The following is a 20,083-nucleotide window of genomic DNA, read 5'->3' as shown; positions in this document are numbered from 1 at the left end:
CAAATGTGTTAAAAAACACAACCACCAATAGTATAATTTTAAATTAAATCTAAAAACACAATACATAATCCACATAAGACTTTAAAAAAAAAATTTAAAAATATAAACCTAAATGAGTGTATTTTATTTTAACTTAATATGATTGGAGAAATCAAATTGCACTGCTTCTTTATTTATTAAATAAATTGAAAATTACAAAACAGCTGATTTTCAATTCAATTAATGAATACAAAAAACATACATTTTGATCCCTAAATAGATGTTGTGGAATAAAAAGGGCAGTGCATTTTTCCCTAAATAGATGTTATCGAATAAAAAGGGTGGTGCATTTTGATTCCTAAATAAATGTTGTAAACGGGTGGTGCATTTTGATCCCTAAATAAGCATTGCCAAGAGAAAAGGGCTTAGAAGAAATTTTTTTGCCGTAAAATCTAAGAGTAGTCATAGTTTCGTGGAAATAGCTATCCAGTCCTTAGGATGCAACAATGAAAAAAAAGTAGTCATAATTTCGTAGAAATGGTTATCCAGTCTTTAAGATGCACTAATGAAAATAAAATTATCTTCATACATCATAATTTATACATAAACATCAATAAATCATATTTTGGATACATATCCTCACTGCTAAAATATAATAAAGTTAAACCCTAAACTCGCTAAAATTAAAAACAGAAAAAAAGTCGAAAAAGTCTCTTTCCCGGACGGTAAGAAAATATGCCGCCTTCATACAACAGGCCATACTCAATATACCTCAAAGATTCGAGAAAAACTTGTTCACCATGTTTTGTGTTGTATTACCAGACATTAAGTCCACAATATCTGCTTTGAAGTGATCGACTTCAAAAGCGATTTTGATAATATATGCATAGAGTGATCGACTTTTAAAGCCATTTGCAGTATATGCTAGCATATTCTGTTTCGGTGTTTCCATTAACTATGTGGGTGTGCAATTCAATGATAAATCAGCCCAACTGGTTGGACGCATCTCAAATAATATAATATAAGAATTACTAATCCTAACTATAAATTCATCACATTATTATTACTTGATATTAATTATCAGGGTGATACATGAACCTTTACTAAAATGGATGATATTTCTTTTGTCAGTGAAGATGGCTTTAGAAATGAAGGAGATAATGTAAAATTAAAAAATGGCAGCAAAAAGAGTAAAGCTAATAGTATCAGATCAGTTTCATTCTTTCGCCTTCTGTCATATGCAGATTCAATAGATGTTGTTCTAATGGTCCTGGGGACCATTGGAGGCTTAGGCCATGGCTTGGCTCATCCAGGGGGTTATCTTTTCCTAGGAATGGCTCTTCATGCCTTTGGTACCCACCAAAATGACACTCATGCTACGGTCAAGGCTCTCTACAAGGTACTGCTTACTGTTTACTGTTTATCTTCGCGCGATTTCTATTGATTCGATCTTCTTAATCTACTTTTTCAATGCTGTTGTACAGCAAAAAAAAATTCTTAAAAACAATTTTGTTATACAAATTTGTGTTTTTGATCAATCGCTATTTTGTATAAAAATAACCATTATATAATTTTTTATTTTTTATTTTTGGTTCTCTTTATAAGTACAGTTCGTTCTCCTCCTTGATTTACTGTACCAGATTTAATGACGTTTAGAGTTGATTTTTAAGTATTTTTGCAGATGCGATTCTGTGAGCTTAGCAAATTTCATGGTTTAATATTATTTTTTTACTTACTAAAATATTTTATTTGCAGATTCTTCCTTATGTTTGGTACCTGGCTGCCTGCATGCTACCTGCTGGTTTCTTAGGTCAGTGTAATTTTATAAACTGATATTGATGTCCCTAGGTATTTTATAATGATATTAAGGAGTTTTACAATGTATATATATGTGTTTCTTTTATTTTGAATAAAAGAAATGTGAAATTATTAAAAAATTATATATAAATATTGTCAATATAACCATTTTTAAATAAATAGATTGATTACAAATTAATGTTTTTTTTAATAAATTAACTTTAAAGATTTTTAAATCGGATATTTATTTTGGATAAATATATTTTATTTTATTTGTGAAAATAAAAAATTTGAAAAAGATATTCAAGATTTTGGAGTTTTATTAAAAATCTATTTCACTTCATAGTTTTTGACAAAAATGTTTATCCAATGAAGAAAATCAAATATATTATTTGGAGAGATGGTGATTTTACATAGATGTGTTTAAGATCATTTTTATTTGCACTTTTAATAAACTATTTATTTCATATTTTCATAGGTGTAAATATCTATGTTAGTTTCTAAATTATATGACTATTAAAAATATAAATTATTTAATTTTTTTATTGGTCATATTTGAAATCTCACAAAATGCAAAGGCATAAATTGCAATGAAAACCGTTCCCATATTTTTAGGAGAATGTAGTTGTCCTTTCTTATAATATAATTCGGATAATATTTTATTAAAATAATCATTATAGATATTAAATAATAATATTATTTTATATTAAAATTGTATTTTTAATATTATGTTATATTTATATTAATAATTTTATTAAATTAATTTTATTAAATAATAATATTATATTATAATTGTATTTTTAATATTATGTTATATTTATATTAATAATTATATTAAATTAATTTTTATTTTATTTTATTCGTAATGGGTCAAAGTCGATAAGATGTACATAGCCTACCTCTTTGTGGGATTTGAACTTGTGACCTCTCTTTCAAGAGAACAAGTTCTCTATCACTAGACCAACTCAAATTGTACATTAAATTAAATTATTTTAATATTATAATTTAATTTTAATTAAACTATATTCAATATTATTTTTTTATTATATTGTATTTATATTATTAATTAAAAAATTATTGTTTATTATATTAGATTAGATTAAATTAATAGCACAATTTAACCCTAACTAAACTATTTCTCATATTATATTATTTTTAATAGAAATAATAATTATTAATATATGAATAATCTATGTATTACATTTATATTAATCCTAACTAAACTATATTCTATATTATATAGAATATTATATTATTTAATATTATATTAAAATATAATATATTGTGTTATTTTTAATTAAAATACAAATAATTATTATATTAGAATAATATTAATGCTAATTAACCTATTCATACATGTGAAATCTTGCTCACTTGCTAATTATATTTGCATAGATCATGGCATTCTCAAAATCTTTAGCTCATCAATTGAGTGCGATCTCTCTAGCCATAATTATAATACTTTACTTTAGATTTCCCATAACACATTGAATTACATGTTCCCTTAGTATAAGAATTTAGAAAACCCTAAATAATACATTGAAAAATTACAATTCAAGTGGGTCAATCTCCTCTCATATTCTCTACTTAAAAAAGAGTGTTGTTATTCATATATTCAAAAGATATAAAAGTAATATCATTCTCATAGATATTATATAAGAAATAAATACAGATATAATTAATGTTATTATATATAAGAATAACATATTTTATATTATTTATTAAAAAAATATTTTGATTTATTCATTTCATATTTTTTAATATGTAAATAGTTGACAAATTAAAAAGTTAAAATTTTATATTAATATGACATAAGACTAGTGTAAAACACCTCTATATCTGTTGGGAGTTGAAGAAACACTTGATGTTTATATGCACTTAATCTCAACTGCTATTTGTGACTGCAGAAGTGGCTTGTTGGATTTACACTAGCGAGAGGCAATCCGCCCGACTGAGATTACATTTCATGAAAGCGATCCTCAATCAAGAAATAAGTTATTATGATACAGATGTAAATATTGGCAAGGTTATCTCCAATATTACAGATCACATAGATTTGATACAGGATGCTATTGGTGAAAAGGTGAGTTGTTTGGTAAAACCTCAACCTTTTTGAGAAATTTGTAGGTTAATAGATAAATAGATAAAATTAAGATAAATGCTTATAATTCATTTGAATTCATTTAGTAGTTTTTTTGGGGGGTCGATAATAGGCAGAGCCAGGATAATATATCGATGAAAACCACATTCATAGCCTTGAGTTTATCTAAACTCGGAGCAGGTTTAACTGCTGATTACAAAACACTTATCCTTCTCAAGTAAAAAATATAGCCAACTATGTGTTCTGTAACAGGCTTCAAAAACAAAGAGACCTGTTAAAACCTATTTGTTTAATCCTCTCCTCGAGGCATGAAAGGAGGCATTGGAGAAGCGGATTGGCTTCTAGCACGACCCCATCCATGTCCCCTTCGTGGAGGTCGACCCCTTCCTCTTCTAGTAGCATGACCGGTCCCTCGTCCACAACCTTGCCTCCTCTACGCCACATGGGAATCCTCTGCTTCTGTTTTGGATGGTAGAACACCGTTGAGTCTAGCAAAACTCAAGAATTCTTTTTCTTTGCCCGTGTCCTCCGGATTGTCACCCAGAAACCTCCATTTCAGAAACCTTAGGGCCATGGCGGCAAAGGATCTGTGTTTTTGAAGGTCCTTTCCCGTTAGGTCTAGTAGAAAAGGATAAAATTTTATCAACTCTCCCAAGACATTGAATAGAATTATCTCACTCGGACGCAGAGCACCAGAATCATATTGAGCTTTGTTTAGAATTTTTTGCAATTCAAGCAAGATGTCTCCTGGGAAGAGTTGTCTGGTAAGGTTCCAGACTCTCTGTTTTTCGAGATTGAGATCCATCAAGGAGGCAACAAACCGAGATGAAATATTAGTATTGTCTTGAGGGTATTCATCTCTGCTGATATGCCCGCTCCCTAGAATGAGCTTAAAGGTCGGGATAACCGTTGGCTCTGGAACTAAGAGGAGCCTCTTCAATCTCAGGTCCGTGATTTGTCTGAAAGAAACTTGGCGGGTTGAGGCAAAGAGTGAGATGGGGCTATCGGCTCCAAAGCATGAAATTGGTCTGGGGAAAACACTCATAATAAACCCGAAAGGCTCCTTCTCAGACATTGCTTAGATTCTGTAAGCTAGCTTAGGCTTCTGTGATGAGGGTTGTAGAAAGAAAGCAGATTGATAATCTTAAGAAGAAAGCCAAATAAAAGCGATTAAGCACTGGCTTCAAAGTGTATTTAATGCAAAATTCCTTGCATTAAAAGCGCCTGCAAAGGTGACAAGGAATGTCTGTCTTTCATCGTGCCAAATCTTGAGGCTGGAAAATATGAGCTCATCCCAACGGACAATGCGTGCCTTGTACTTGCAATGACGGCGATCTGCAGGTTGTCTTTTCGAGATGGATGAGGGAAATGTTGTTGCTTTTAGAAAGGCCAACTCAATATGAGATCATAGGTGACATGGCAAACTCGCTTAGCAAAAAGCTGCTGGAAAAGATTTGAATTTGAAAAGAAAGCCGTTGAGACCGTAAACTTGTGCAGTCGCATTGTAGCGGAATGTGAAAACAAAATTCCACTACTAAGAAGTGATAATTTACTCTCAGTAACCTAAACCGTGATTATTGTTGTCATCCTCCCACCAATGTGATCATTTAGTAGTTTTTAGTTTTGATTGTGTGTCTATTTTTCATAGTATCAATATTTCGGATCACACTTTGTGATCCATCATCAAGATGTGATGGAGTGCAGGAGATGTAAAATTGCAAGTTCTCGTGCACTCTCTCACGTCCTGATGATAGATCACAGAGTGTGATCCGAAACGTTGATGCTAAAAAAAATAGACACACAATCACTCTATCACGTCCTGATGATATATCACAGAGTGTGATTTGAAACATTGATGCTAAAAAAATAGACACACAATCAAAACCAAAAGCTACTAAATGAATAAACGCTTTTGATTAACACTTAAAATTTTCTTCGTAGAAGTTGAGATTGGTGAAGTTTTATGAATATGCCATTGTAATTTCTGACTGAAAATTGTGCAGGTAGGACATTTCATATTCAGTGTCTCTACTTTTGTAATCGGGGCTATTATTGCCTTTGCCATGTGTTGGCAAGTTGCTCTGGTAACCATACTAGTAGTGCCTCTTATAGCCATTATTGGTGCTACTTACAGCAAAACCATGGTATCTAACTTTCAAAGAACACAACTTAATTCCTCCGAGGCCACAAGCATCATCCAAGAGGTAAGTCGGAATGTAAGCCACACCCATTAGTGTTTAATGTAACCATACACTATTTCTTAGCTTCAATCTTTGAATCCATGACATCTAATTTGATTTAGAATAGAATCAATAGTAACAAACACTGATGTGTATGATGGCAATGGTGCAGACTATATCTCAAATAAGAACAGTATTTGCATTCATAGGAGAGAAAACAGCTTATGAGTCATTCACCAAGGTTTTAGAGAAACAGATGAAACTGAGCAAAATTGGGGCTCTAGCCAAGGGCCTTGGAATAGGTGTACTGAATGCCACAACAAACCTCTCTTGGGCTCTCATGATTTGGATTGGAGCACTGGTGGTGACTCATGGTTATTCGAATGGAGCCAGAGTCATCACTGCTGTCATGTGTATACTCTTTGGAGGATTGTAAGATTGATTAACTCATATAAGCCTAGATCTTTAATATTGATTAAAATAGATGAATCTTCCATGTTTACTTATTACTATTTGTGTCACAGATCACTTACATTCGCTGCTCCAGATCTGCAAGCCTTCAGCCAGGGGAAGGCAGCAGGTTATGAGGTTTTTGAAATTATGGAAAGGAAGTCCAAGATAAGTTATGAACAAGGGGGAAAGACACTGGAAAAGCTGGAAGGATGCATAGATATTCATAATGTGCGCTTTTCATATCCTTCTAGGCCACAAAAGATTATACTGAGGAGTTTCTCTTTGTCCGTACCAGCAGGGAAGACTGTGGCCTTGGTGGGCAATAGTGGGTGTGGTAAAAGCACTGTAATTTCTCTCCTGCAAAGATTTTATGACCCATTGAAAGGTATGTAGATTCTGTGGGCTTTCTTTTTTCCTGTTTGTGTAGCAGTTGAGTAAAATTTGGTAGCATTAGTAATGAGATAAATCTGATTGGCATTGATCAGGTAAAGTACTGATAGATGGGATTGATATCAAGGAGTTGGACTTGAGATTTCTGAGAAGAAATGTGGGTCTGGTTGCGCAAGAACCTTGTCTGTTTGCAACTAGTATTAGAGATAATATCAGAATGGGCAAATGGGACGCAAGCATTGACATGATCGAACGGGCAGCAGATCAGGCGAATGCTCACTCTTTCATCTCTGGACTTCCTGACAAATATGAAACCCAGGTAATTGACAAGTTGATGAGAAATTACGACTCATCTGATCTCTCAATCTTACTACTATATTTAAACATTAAAATTATAAAATTACTATTTAAGTGTTTTAAATTTGATTTCTATTCTATTGAAATACATTAGCCAGTTTGGAGAGTTTGGATTCTATCCTATTTATGAAAATAAATTCTGATTGTTTATCTGCTTTTTACAATACCTAGGTTGGAGACAGAGGAATGCAATTGTCAGGTGGGCAGAAGCAAAGAATAGCTATAGCTAGAGCTATACTGAAAAATCCTTGCATTCTTTTGTTGGACGAAGCAACAAGCGCTCTTGATTCTCAATCTGAAAGGAATGTTCAAGAAGCTCTGGACAACATCATGTCCAACAGAACTACATTGGTGATTGCTCACCGCCTCTCCACAATTGTCAATGCAGATCTTATTGCAGTCATTGAACAGGGCAAAGTCACAGAGCTTGGAAATCACACCCAACTATTGAAAAAAAGCAAATTGTATTCAGAGATGATAAGCTTGCAGAATCTCACGTCTGGAAAAGCAGCAGCCAATGACGAAAACAGGTTGGTATTAATCTACTTCAGGGAAAAGTCCTCTGTTGATCCGAGGAATCTGCCATGAAAGCCCATTGGCTTTTATCATTTAGGTCATACCATTCTACATAGTTTACAAAAATTGTCTGTCGTTTACTAAGCAACTGATTTTTCATTTTAAGCAGGCTTGAAAAAGGTACCCAAAGTAATCTTACAAAAGAAAATGATCATGTTATCAAATCTCCCATGAATCCCAATATGGAAAACTCTGCAAGTCTTACAGATTCTACAATCACTTTTGCTGACAAGGTTAAAGGGCCAGAAAACTTAGGACAGCTATCAATCTTGAGATTTTTATTTAAAATGAACGCATGGGAAGTAGGAAAGATTGTTGCAGGCAGTGTCGCAGCAGCCACAACTGGAATATCTAAACCTCTCTTTGGTTTCTCCATCATGACTATTGGGGTTACCTATTATAAGCCACATGCCTTGGAGAAAGTGGAAACATATTCAGAAATTTTTGTTGGCATTGGAGCTTTAGTTATCGTTGCTCATACAGTACAACATTTTTTCTTTGGAGAAGTTGGGGAGAGGGCCATGAAAACCATGCGTGAGACATTGTTCTCTGGTAAGTTAATGAACTCTCTGATTTGCTCTTTTTTTTAGTTTTTGCCCAAGAAATAGATAGGAGTGTAACAAACAATCTGGGATTGCAGGAATACTAGGGAAGGAAATTTCCTGGTTTGATAAGGCAGAAAATAGTTCAAGTTTGGTCAGTGGACGCATCATGAATGACACAGTATTAGTGAAGTCAATCATAGCCGATCGTATGTCTGTGATAGTGCAGTGCATATCATCCATTTTGATTGCCACCGTAGTCAGTATGATCGTGAATTGGAGAATGGCTTTGGTGGCATGGGCTGTAATGCCTTGCCATCTCGTTGGGGGACTCATTCAGGCATGTTAATCTTATCAAATATACTCCTTAATAAGGACACTTTAATAATTTGTGCATATGGAGTTCAGCATAAGATATTTTTGAATGAGCTAACTGACTAGAGATATATTTATAGTTTCATTCAATAATTCATCACCATTTGTCAGGGTGTAGAGGTGGGATCAAAACTTTAAAAAAGAGCCTGGTAGTGAGCATTGACTCTATTGTATGGTTCATTTGCCTTTCCCTTTCTCCTCTGCTGTGGTGAGAGTGAAGAGATGGAATTGAAAACAGCCAAATGAACCATAGCAATGGCTATTTATGTAATGTAGTTGTTCATATCAGTGGCATAGTTTCAATCCCACCTCTTCACCGATCTGAACATCATCCGATGTGGTGGCAGACCCTTTGAACTCATTGAGATAAGCGTTAAATTCAATCACTTGCAGGAACTATTGGAGTAAATGCTCTATGAAGTAAATCCTGAAAATTTTATCCAATTTCTGCTTGTTTCCTGACTTTTTAAGCTGTGTTTAATTCATGACAGGCTTGGTCATCAAAAGGATTTGCAACTGATTCAGCCACAGCCCATGCAGAGATAAGCCGGTTGGGGAGCGAAGCAGTTATAAACATTAGAACAGTAGCCTCGTTTGTCTATGAGGATCAAATAATTGAATCTGTCAAAAACTGTTTAAGGAGGCCCTTGAAGAAAAGCAGACGAGAAAGCCTGAAATATGGACTCATACAAGGCATAGCAGTCCTCTTGTGGAATGTTGCCCATGCAGTTGCACTTTTGTACACTACAATTTTGCTTGAAAAACATCAGGCCACCTTTAAAAATAGTGTCAGAGCATACCAACTTTTCTCATTAACCGTGCCCTCCATAACTGAGCTATGGACAACTATTCCTGCAGTTTTCAGGGCCATGAAAGTCCTCAGTCCAATAATGAATGTACTAAGAACAAACCGCCAAATAGATGGTGACATGCAATTTGAATCCATAAAAGGCCATATTGAGTTCAAAAATGTGAGTTTCTGTTACCCATCCAGACCAGAAGTTCCTATTCTCAGAAACTTCAGTATTTCTGTAAAGTCAGGCACTACATTGGCCTTGGTGGGTGCAAGTGGAGCAGGCAAGTCATCTATCATAGCCCTCATAGAAAGATTTTATGATCCTCAACATGGTGAAATTCTCATAGATGGAAGAGACACAAAAATGTACAACTTAAAATGGCTCCGGAAGTACATTGGATTAGTACAACAAGAGCCCTTGCTATTCTCCACTTCAATTAAAGAAAACATTCTATACGGGAATGAAGGTGCTTCAGAGTATGAGATCATGGCAGCCGCAGAAGAAGCAAATGTTCATACATTTGTGAGCAGTCTTCCAAATGGATACAATACACTGGTGGGAGATAAGGGTTCTCAGCTGTCTGGCGGACAGAAACAGAGGATTGCGATAGCTAGGATAATTCTCAAAAGGCCTTCTATTCTGTTACTTGATGAAGCTACAAGTGCTTTGGATGTTGAATCAGAAGTTCTGATTGTGGCGGCATTAGATAAACTTTACAATTCATGCAAGTGCACCAGAGTAGTTGTTGCTCATAGGCTATCTACAGTTGTGAATTCAGATGTCATTGCAGTAATGGAGAAAGGGCAAGTTATGGAGATGGGTAGTCATTCAGACATGGTGTCCAAGGGAGGACTTTACACCCAGATGCTAACTTTGCAGAAGATAACTACCAATGAAGTTGAGGAATAATACTGTAATTGTTTTTACAGATTACTTAGTAATTGAACCCTGGCTTAGGGTCGAGGTATATTTATAATCAAAATTATGTTGAAAGCGTTTATCAATGAAATCGCAAACTCCATATTTTCGTTTCTGTTAATCACTTGGCATTCCAATGTAATTTAGATTAAGGCAGGAACTCTCACATTGAAACTATAATCATATTTGACATTTTGAACGGATCTGGATTTAATGATCTATTTTATAGACTTAATATTTAATTGTTAATTATTACAATTGTCAAGTAGTTGAATATTATATTGGTATTTTTAAAGTCTACGATATGGTTATCTTTATATGTATTCAAGTTATAATGTGGACAATCAAGTATCAATGATCTATGTGTGTGAAATTGGAGTGGTTTTTGCATGTGCCAAGGGTGCAACAAGTGCAACAATCTAGCAACCTATCTTGAGACTAGCTATAAAGTCTTTTAACGTTGCCTTCATATTCATTAGATCATGCGGAATTATATGGATTATTTAATTTTTCTGTTTGATGCAAGTTGTGTTTTAATTCTTAGCTAGTTACCCTATAGTCAATTAAACCTCTCATCTTCAGCCTAAACATTATATAAGAGTTATCATCAATGAACGATGAATTCTCTATCCTTATTCACTAAGTGTCGATAACTATGGGTTGGTGATGAACTCCATTGTCTCAACCAACAATTAAGGTGCAAAAAACAAAAACTAAAATATATTTGTCCAAGAACACGAACTTCTATATATCCTTCCATATATTTGTCTCAACCAACTATTAAGGAGGCATATTGGCCCTCCATTCACCATCAAAATATGTAGGTCGTGAGATAAAATCAAAGCATAGAGTAGACCCAAAACCTCATGACCTAAAAAAAAAAACACATTTTGGGCATAGAATTAGAGAGGAAGAAGAAGAAAGTGTGGATAAGGAGTTGACTAGAGTCTAGCAAGTGAGAAAGGGCAACTAGAAGCTAGGGAACAACCATTAATATCAGGTATAGATAATATTTTACCCAAATTGTCAGGCTTAAGATGTATGTTCTATTTTTCATATTATTATTTGCCCTCTTCCATTCCCATTGTTAATGAACTCCAATAAACTTCTTCTCCACTATAATCTCTATATTTAAATCATTTGTTTTGACCTATGTTGTCAACTTATGGCTCTATAAAATCGCTCACGATACCTCAATCTTTGTAAGAATATGCATATATTTATGTGTCCACCAAATTGTATTTGATGGGAACATTTGATTTAAATAAAATCAATGAACGAGTCTAAAGTCCAAGCGCCCTCTTGATTACGAAAAGCTAAAGAGGGAAAATTACACAAAGAATTTTGGTGTTTAGACAGTATTCTCTAATTATCATATAAGAACCAATCCACATAGTTTGTGGTATTTTCTAACCTTGATTGAGCTTCCCAAGTAGTGATCTAAGCTTGATGGGTTACCATCACTAACACACATAATAAATTTGTTTAAGTAAATTAAAATTATGTATAATTTATTTCTAGACTTCATAAATGTAATCATTCTTCTCAAATACTTCATATTCTTTATTTTCAAGTATATGATATGCAAGTAGAATTTTGGGAATAGTTTTCCTTCCCTATTTAGGTCCTCTATTGAAATGACTCATTTTCACTACGCATTGTAAGTAGGGACCTTGATGAGGCAAAGTTGAATCTTTTTTAAGATAATATCATTGACTAGAAATGAAGTTGCAAATGTAATATTAGAAGCCTTAGTGCCACTGATATAAAAACTAAAATGAAATAAAAATTTAGTGGCTAATATTACTTGACAAAAAATCTTGTGCTTATAAAATATGTTTGTAACTAGATTCCACTAACTAGATATTTGATTGATTTCCCTTAGTTTCTTAATTACAAGGTACTTTTGGTATTTCATAAATACATCACTATGAGAAAGAAATAAATAAGATGTGTGTATTAGTCCTGATATGAATGCCCTTAGGACAAACAACAACCATAATGTTACACAAACAAAAACAAGGTAGAGGAATAAACTTTAATACCAAAAAAAAATTACGAATATTATGTGGTTAGGATAGTAGATAAGGGCCGTGTGGGCTATCATAATCCAATGTGTTTTTTATTATTAAAATTGCATTTTTTTCTTGTCCTTATTAAATATATGGTCACAGTGAATACATGTATATATCTACACAATAAAGCATAAGTATAAGGTTACATTATCTCTCCTTATGCCTCCTAAACTTATAATGTTCATAGGAAGGATCTAATTGTAGTAATACAAATTTCAAGTCAAATCTAATCAGGAACATGAGAATAACTTGGGTGACTAGTATAATACCAAGTCTTACTTACATCAAACCAATATTTTCACATAAACTATGTCTTACCACTCACAAGTCAATGGATATGTGCACCAAGATGGTGAACAAAAAAGTGGCCACTAACCAAAAAAAACCCAAAAACGTAGGTAATGCGTTCAATTTATTTGATTTTTCAAATAACCCTAACACATTACAGTTCGAAAAATCCAAGCCTCAATGTTTACCGGGTTTTAAAATTAAAACCCCAAATGTATTAAACTTATAATAAAACTACAATCATATTTTCAAAACCAAAGTAACCTAATCGTGTTTTTTATTATAATTTTTTTTTTAAATCCCGATTAGGTCATTCTAACCTACGAATGCAAAGAATTTGCTCAAAACCCTTCAAAAAGGGCATCAAAACCCATACATTTTTTTGTTGTTATTAACCAATTCATCACGCCACAACGTCACAGAGGTAAGTCAACATTATTTTTTGTATTTTTAGTTGTTTTTTATTTAAAATTTCATTGTACTTCATTGTTTTTTATTAATTTTGTTTCATTTTTTAAAATTGTTATCAAATGCTCAAAACAATGCCCTTGAAAAAAATTTGCCTCTTGATAACCCTAAAGGAAACCCCAATGATATCCCTCAAATGGGCAATCCTCTGAATCCTTCAATAAACCCTTCTTAAAACACGTAGGAGGAATTATTAGGTTGTCTGGCACAAAATAGAGTGACCATTTCTCAATTAGTGTCTAGGTTGAAGGCCTCAAAACACCAACACCATGCATCCATTCCCACGACCTTAGAAACATTTATAACAAGTGTAAATAAAATCTACAAACATGTAACTGATTAGAAAACATATTGGGATTCATATCTCGACTATTATGCACATGGTCTAACGTATGATGAAGTAAAAATTAAAGAAATAAGAAAAGAACAAATATGTGCTCTTTTCATTGATCCTCAAACCAATGAGACTCTACATCTTAATTCAAAGAGGTTTCCTATAAATTGGTGTAATCACATGCCCATGAAAACTAATTTTTGGGATAGGTGGTGGATGGCCTTCAACCAACCTCCTAGCAATAATTATGAGGTGCCTTTATATTTTTTGAGAAAACTATATAGTGTGTTCATCCTTGATCATATGCCTAATTATTTTGATATGAGGGAGTTCTAGAGTAGAGGTGGAAGCTTTGCCTAGGATAGACTAGCAGCTTGGTGGGTATAAAACCACCCAAATCATATACCACTAGCTATGAAACCTATTATTCACGTCACAATCCATGTAGGCTTCAAGGAGTCTATGGAAATGGAGACTCTTCTGGTAGCTACTGCACTAACTGACACCATCACCCAACATGGGACACAGCTATCCCAGCCTCTTGGTCCAGACAATTGTGTAGCAACTAGACCATCTACCTCTAGTGTGCCTAGCTCTCACCTGTACCCCACCTATTACCATGTATGTTTTTGGGTAGATACAATTACACATGGAGATGGTTCGATCTCCCATGAGTGTACACATTGTGGGACTAGTTGTCAAGTTGGTACACTTGATGATGTGGTGCTCTGATGCAGGAGCACCTGAGTAGTTCATCTGGTTGATGCAAGAGCACCGGAGTAGTTCATTTGGTTGATGCAGGAGCATTGCAGCAGTTCATCTGGTTGGAGCAGTTAACAGTGGAGTTGCTTAAAGATCATTGCATTTCTTCATTTTTTTTATTCTGAGTTGTGGATTTGGATTTATCACATTTGAGATCGTTGTCTTAAACTAAGAGGGGGGGGTGAATCAGTATTAAGACCAATTCAAACTTAAACTCAAAATCAAAGTTATTTCAGCTTATCTCAAATCTGAAACTATATAACAAATATCTCAACTTCTGTAATCAGATCTAATAACCTCTTTATCAGATTTGCTTAACACTTTAATCAAATCATTTACCAATACTTTCACCACCAAAATAATCATATAAACTTGATCAATTACCAACTCATTAACCATATCAATAAAACAATTTCTCAAACTACTTCTTATCAATACCGGTAACCTCTGATAAACTTCTGATAAAACATCATAACCAGTTTCTCAGAAATAATGCATGAAATGAAATATAAACAAGAACATCACATGACAAATATTCCACACGTGAACACCATAAGTTTTTGACATGGAAACCCAAATAGGGAAAAAACCACGGTGGGAGTTGGCACCCACAAATATTTGTACTCTTCATAAGTACGCCCTGTTAGGAGCTTAGCCTTGTTAGAAGCTTGCAATACGCCCGGTTAAGAGAAGACCCTATCAGGAGTCACCCGATTAGGGGATTTTCCTTGCAACTCGATTAGGAGCTTGATGATCTATTAGGATCAACCTCGTGAGAGGATTTAACACTCTTTTGAGAAACACCCTAACAGGTCAAGGGATTTAACCTGCTGCAACTGTTAGGGAACAACAGTAAGAAAATGATGTATTTTCTTGCACTTCTTTGCTTGCTTGATCAGATCTAGTTATACACAACACTCTGCAACTCTCGGGCAGATTACACACTTCACTTGGATGACTTCACACATTCTCTAAGACCACCAACACAATAAACATCAATTGTGTCAACATAAATAGCCATCTCAACTAGGTCAGCCACAAAACCTAATTACATCATGAATTTACAACAAGATCACAAAAGATCATCTTAGATCGCTATCCACATCATAACAAAAAATTACAATGCAATATCAATTGTTGGTTAATCATAACTCATCACGAAAATCCAATCTGTATCCTCAAAACACTCTCCAAAGCATTTTGTTGATTTCCAAGAAAATCTTCCTTGAGTTGCATTAAAACAGCTATTAAATCTTTCACACGAGTTGTGTCATGTTACCAGCTTTAAGTAGACTTGTTGTCGATCACCATTATAACATAAATCATTACCGGTTTGATGATTTCTTGACCGCTCCTTAAACCCTACTAAAACCCTAACAAAACTTCATCAGAATTTGAAACACGCCTTTTGGTAATCATCACAAGTTCTGGTTTCGGTCACATACATCTTTCCATGATACAAGTTCACCATCCAAACTGCAAATCACCAATCATTGCCAATCGACTGATCCAATCAAAATAATTATGCCTTACCGTTTAAAGTCCTAATTCATAGACTTTAGTTCACTGTCGGTAAACCCTATCTTCTGGTAAACCAAATCACTTAATGACAAAACAAAAACATTAGTTGCCAGCAATGACAACACAAATAACTGATCATGTCATCTATTCATAGAATCTCAATCTCTTCATCATAAATAGACTTTTATCCTTTACCGGTGTAGTCATCCAACTTCAACTGCATGACCTAATTTGCATCAGTTATGCCAAATGCCAACAATCTCCCCCTTTGGCATTGATGGCAACACTAATCAGATACACAATCAGAATACCATCATCATCACCAACTTGCTTGCCGATATCACATCTCTGTTGGTTCTCCTTTTGACATCTCCCCCTAAACCAATGCTTCACTCAATCTGATCTTCAACTTCTCACATGTCTGCTAAATCTTATTTCTATTCCTTTCTCCTCCCCCTTTGACAACAATGCCAAAGATGTAAATGCATCACTTGTCTTTAATTTTGTTTTTGCCTCTTTCATCATGTCTGCTACATAAATCAAAAAATTATAACAGAGCATTAAATCAGAGTTTTACATCAGACTTGCTCCCCAAAGGAGTAGCATGTACCTTCATCAATCCTTAGTGTAAAATAAACATGAAATCCACCAAATTTATGGATCTCCATCATTCTAGTTCTTCCGGTGTAGGGGTCTAACCCCTAGTTTACCTCTAAGAAACTCAAAAGTAGTCTTCAGTAAGGGCTTAGTAAAGATATCAGCCAACTGATCTTTACTCTTCACATATTCCATCTTCACCTCCTTATCTTGAACTCTTTCCCTAATGAAATGATACTTCAATTCAATGTGCTTGGTTCTAGCATGTAACACGGGATTTTTAGAAATGTTGATTGCACTTGTATTATCACAATAGATAGTCATTGGTTTTGACATATATATCTTGAATCCTTCTAGCACGTCTCATACATATTGCTTGTGTGGAATTCATGGATGCAACAACATACTCAGCTTCAGTTGTAGATTGAGAAACACAAGTTTGTTTCTTGCTCGTCCATGCCACTAATCTTCCTCCAAGTAGAAAATATCCACCAGTTGTGCTTTTCCGCTCATCAACATTACCTGCCCAATCAGCATCAGCAAAGACATTCAAAGTAAAATCACCTTTATAGAGATACCATAAACCATAGTCTATTGTGCCTTTGAGATACCAAAAAAATTCTCTTCATAGCCACCATGTGACTCTCTTTAGTCTCTTTTGGAAATCTTGCAACTAATCCAACAGCATGAGAAATGTTTGGTCTTCTATGAACAACATAATGTATCTTGCCAATCATAGATCTGTACTCTTTTTCACTAACAAGAGGGGAATCATCTTCATTTAATAACTTGCAACCAGTCACCATCGATGTACCTACCGGTTTACAGTCTTCCATGCCAAAAGTCTTCAACACCTCTTTGATATACTTGGTCTGACAAATAAATATACCACCATCTAGTTGTTGGACCTGTAAGCCAATAAAGAACTTAATTTCACCGATTAGAGACATTTCAAATTCCTTTTTCATTATATCAGCAAAGTCCATACACATATCATGATTGCCACCAAAAATTATATCATCAACAAACACTTCTGCTATCAGCATCTTGTCTCCATCAGTCTTGAAATAAATTTTGATGTCCTCACTGGTACATTGGAATCCAATCTTGATCAAATGTGCATGTAATCTCTCATACCATGCTCTTGGTGAGTGCTTAAGACCATACAAATCTTTGTGCAATTTACACACCATGTCTTTATCATCGGTCAAAGAAAATCCATCAGGTTGTTCAATGTATACTTCTTCTTCTAGAATCCCATTTAGAAAGGTTGACTTGACATCCATTTGGTAGACTTTAAATCCTTTATATGTAGCAAATGCCATTAGCATTCTTACACCTTCCAATCTAGCAACAGGTGCAAATGTTTCACCATAGTCCTCACCTTCCTCTTGAGCATACCCTTTGAAGACTAACCTATAAAGTGGAAAATCGAACCCTAGGTGTTCCCCCCACTCCAAGGAGAGAGAAAGGAGGTCACTAGGATTGACGGTTTTCACTTAGGAGAGACTTTACATTCAAAAGAGGGGTTGAAACTCACAAGATCCAATCCCACACAATGCAAGATTGAATTCTAAATGAGTTTCAAGGGTTGAGATAGCAAGGATACCCTCTTTTGTAAAGAATGTAGATAGAAGGATTGAATTAGGAGTGTAGGTAAAAGTAGGAAAGATTCTCTTGTAGACGGAGATAGAGACACGGGATGAAGCTACAGACTTGAAATTAGCAGTAAAATGTCGAGATGATGTTGTCCTGCAAGTTTGAGCGAAAGTTGATGGGACGATGGCGCCCGGAGTGCACACGGTCCTCCGAAAAATCGGCGAAACGAAGGGGGATCTGTTCGTCTCTGCACAAGGATTCCAGATCTTCAATTACAGCCGCGTACCTGCAACCTACACACAAAAAAGAGAGGACGATTGGGGGGTTAGGGATTAGGGGTTTGCCTTCAGGTCACACCCCGGTTTTGGAATTAACCAAGAAATGAGAATGCTGTAAATGTAAATGATTGTAATGTAATCAAGTACTGATACCTTGTTGTAAGAATGTTTGTATTCTTACATGCGAAGGTGTAATGATGTTGTATGTTGTATGTTGTAAGTTGTAAGTGATCTCCTCTTCAATGGTTGAATCCTTGTCTTGAATGCAACACCTAGCCTTGAATGGAGACTTAGAATGCTCAATTGCTTGAAGGAATGCTTGAATGTTTGAATGTTTGCCTATCGCTTCCGCCTCTTGCACACATATGTTTTTTCCTCTTTTTTTTCGTAAGGGGAAATGTAGTTTATATACTTGTCAATTAGGGTTAGGAGACTGATTTTTTCGACCTTAGGCCGACCTAGGAACATTATTTTCCAAATTGCAAACTTGAAGACCCAATGCCTAAGAAGAGACCGGGCCCAAAATAGGGCCAGGGACCAGGGCACTGGGCACCATGGTCCCACCTCCCGGGACAGCAGGGTGCAAGGAGGATCAGGCCAAGGTGCAAAAAGATGCAGTTTTTGATGTCGTAAATAGGTTTCGGGGTCTCCATTCAGGTTTAGTGTTGCGCCACCATCGTGAAGACCCAAATGTAGTCGAAATTGTAAGTGTCGCAATTTTACGACGCTACATAACCTTAAATGATTAAGGCTTGTTAGAACCTACCCGGTCAAGGGATTTAACCTATTGCAACTATTAGGGAACAACAGTAAGAAAATGATCTATTTTCTTGTACTTCTCTGCTTGCTTGATCAGATCCAGTTATACACAACACTCTGCAACTCTCAAGAAGATTACACACTTCACTTGGATGGCTTAACACATTCTCTAATACCTCCGACACAATAAACATCAATTGTGTCAACATTAATAGCCATCTCAACTAGGTCAGCCACAAAACCTAATTACATCATGAATTTAGATTAAGATCACAAAAGATCATCGTAGATCACTATCCAGATCATAACAACAAATTACAATGGAATATCAATCGTTGGTTGATCATAACTCATCACGAAAATTTGATCTGTATCCTCAAAATAATCTCCAAAGCATTTTTCTCATTTCCAAGAAAATCTTCCTTGAATCGCGTTAAAACGGCTATTAAATTTTTCACGCAGGTTGTGTCATGTTACCAACTTTAAGTAGACTTGTTGTCAATCATTGTGATAACATAAATCATTACTGGTTTGATGATTTCTTCACTGGTCCTTAAACCCTACTAAAACCTTAACAAAACTTCATCAGAAATTGAAACACGCCTTCTGGTAATCATCACAAGTTCCAGTTCCAGACACATACATATTTCCATGATACAAGTTCATCATCCAAACCGCAAATCACCAATCATTGCCAATCGATCGATCCAATCAAAAAAATTATGCCTTACCAGTTAAAGTCCTGATTCACAGACTTTAGCTCACTGTCGGTAAACCCTATCTTCTGGTAAACCAAATCACTTAATGACAAAACAAAAACATTAGGAACATCAGTTGCCAACGATGACAACACAAATAACTAATCATGTCATCCATTCATAGAATCTCAATCTCTTAATCACAAATAGACTTCTATCCTTTACCGGTGCAGTCATCC

At 34.9% G+C, this 20,083-nt stretch overlaps 1 protein-coding gene across 1 annotated transcript; it reads left to right on the top strand.

Moving 5' to 3' along the window:
* The first annotated feature begins 1,087 nt into the window (after nucleotides 1-1,087).
* Nucleotides 1,088-10,456, top strand: LOC131066440 (ABC transporter B family member 19-like). The gene is made up of 11 exons (XM_058001194.2): nucleotides 1,088-1,378; nucleotides 1,735-1,789; nucleotides 3,684-3,859; nucleotides 5,881-6,081; nucleotides 6,230-6,489; nucleotides 6,582-6,895; nucleotides 6,996-7,219; nucleotides 7,429-7,787; nucleotides 7,943-8,385; nucleotides 8,474-8,715; nucleotides 9,242-10,456. The coding sequence occupies exons 1-11, from the start codon at nucleotides 1,088-1,090 to the stop codon at nucleotides 10,454-10,456; spliced, it is 3,780 nt and encodes a 1,259-aa protein (XP_057857177.2).
* Nucleotides 10,457-20,083: the final 9,627 nt, after the last annotated feature.

This window comes from Cryptomeria japonica, chromosome 11 (assembly GCF_030272615.1).
Source record: "Cryptomeria japonica chromosome 11, Sugi_1.0, whole genome shotgun sequence".
Classification (NCBI taxonomy): domain Eukaryota; kingdom Viridiplantae; phylum Streptophyta; class Pinopsida; order Cupressales; family Cupressaceae; genus Cryptomeria; species Cryptomeria japonica.
The sequence above is the reverse complement of the archived record's forward strand: the minus strand, read 5'-3'. Positions and strand labels throughout refer to the sequence as shown.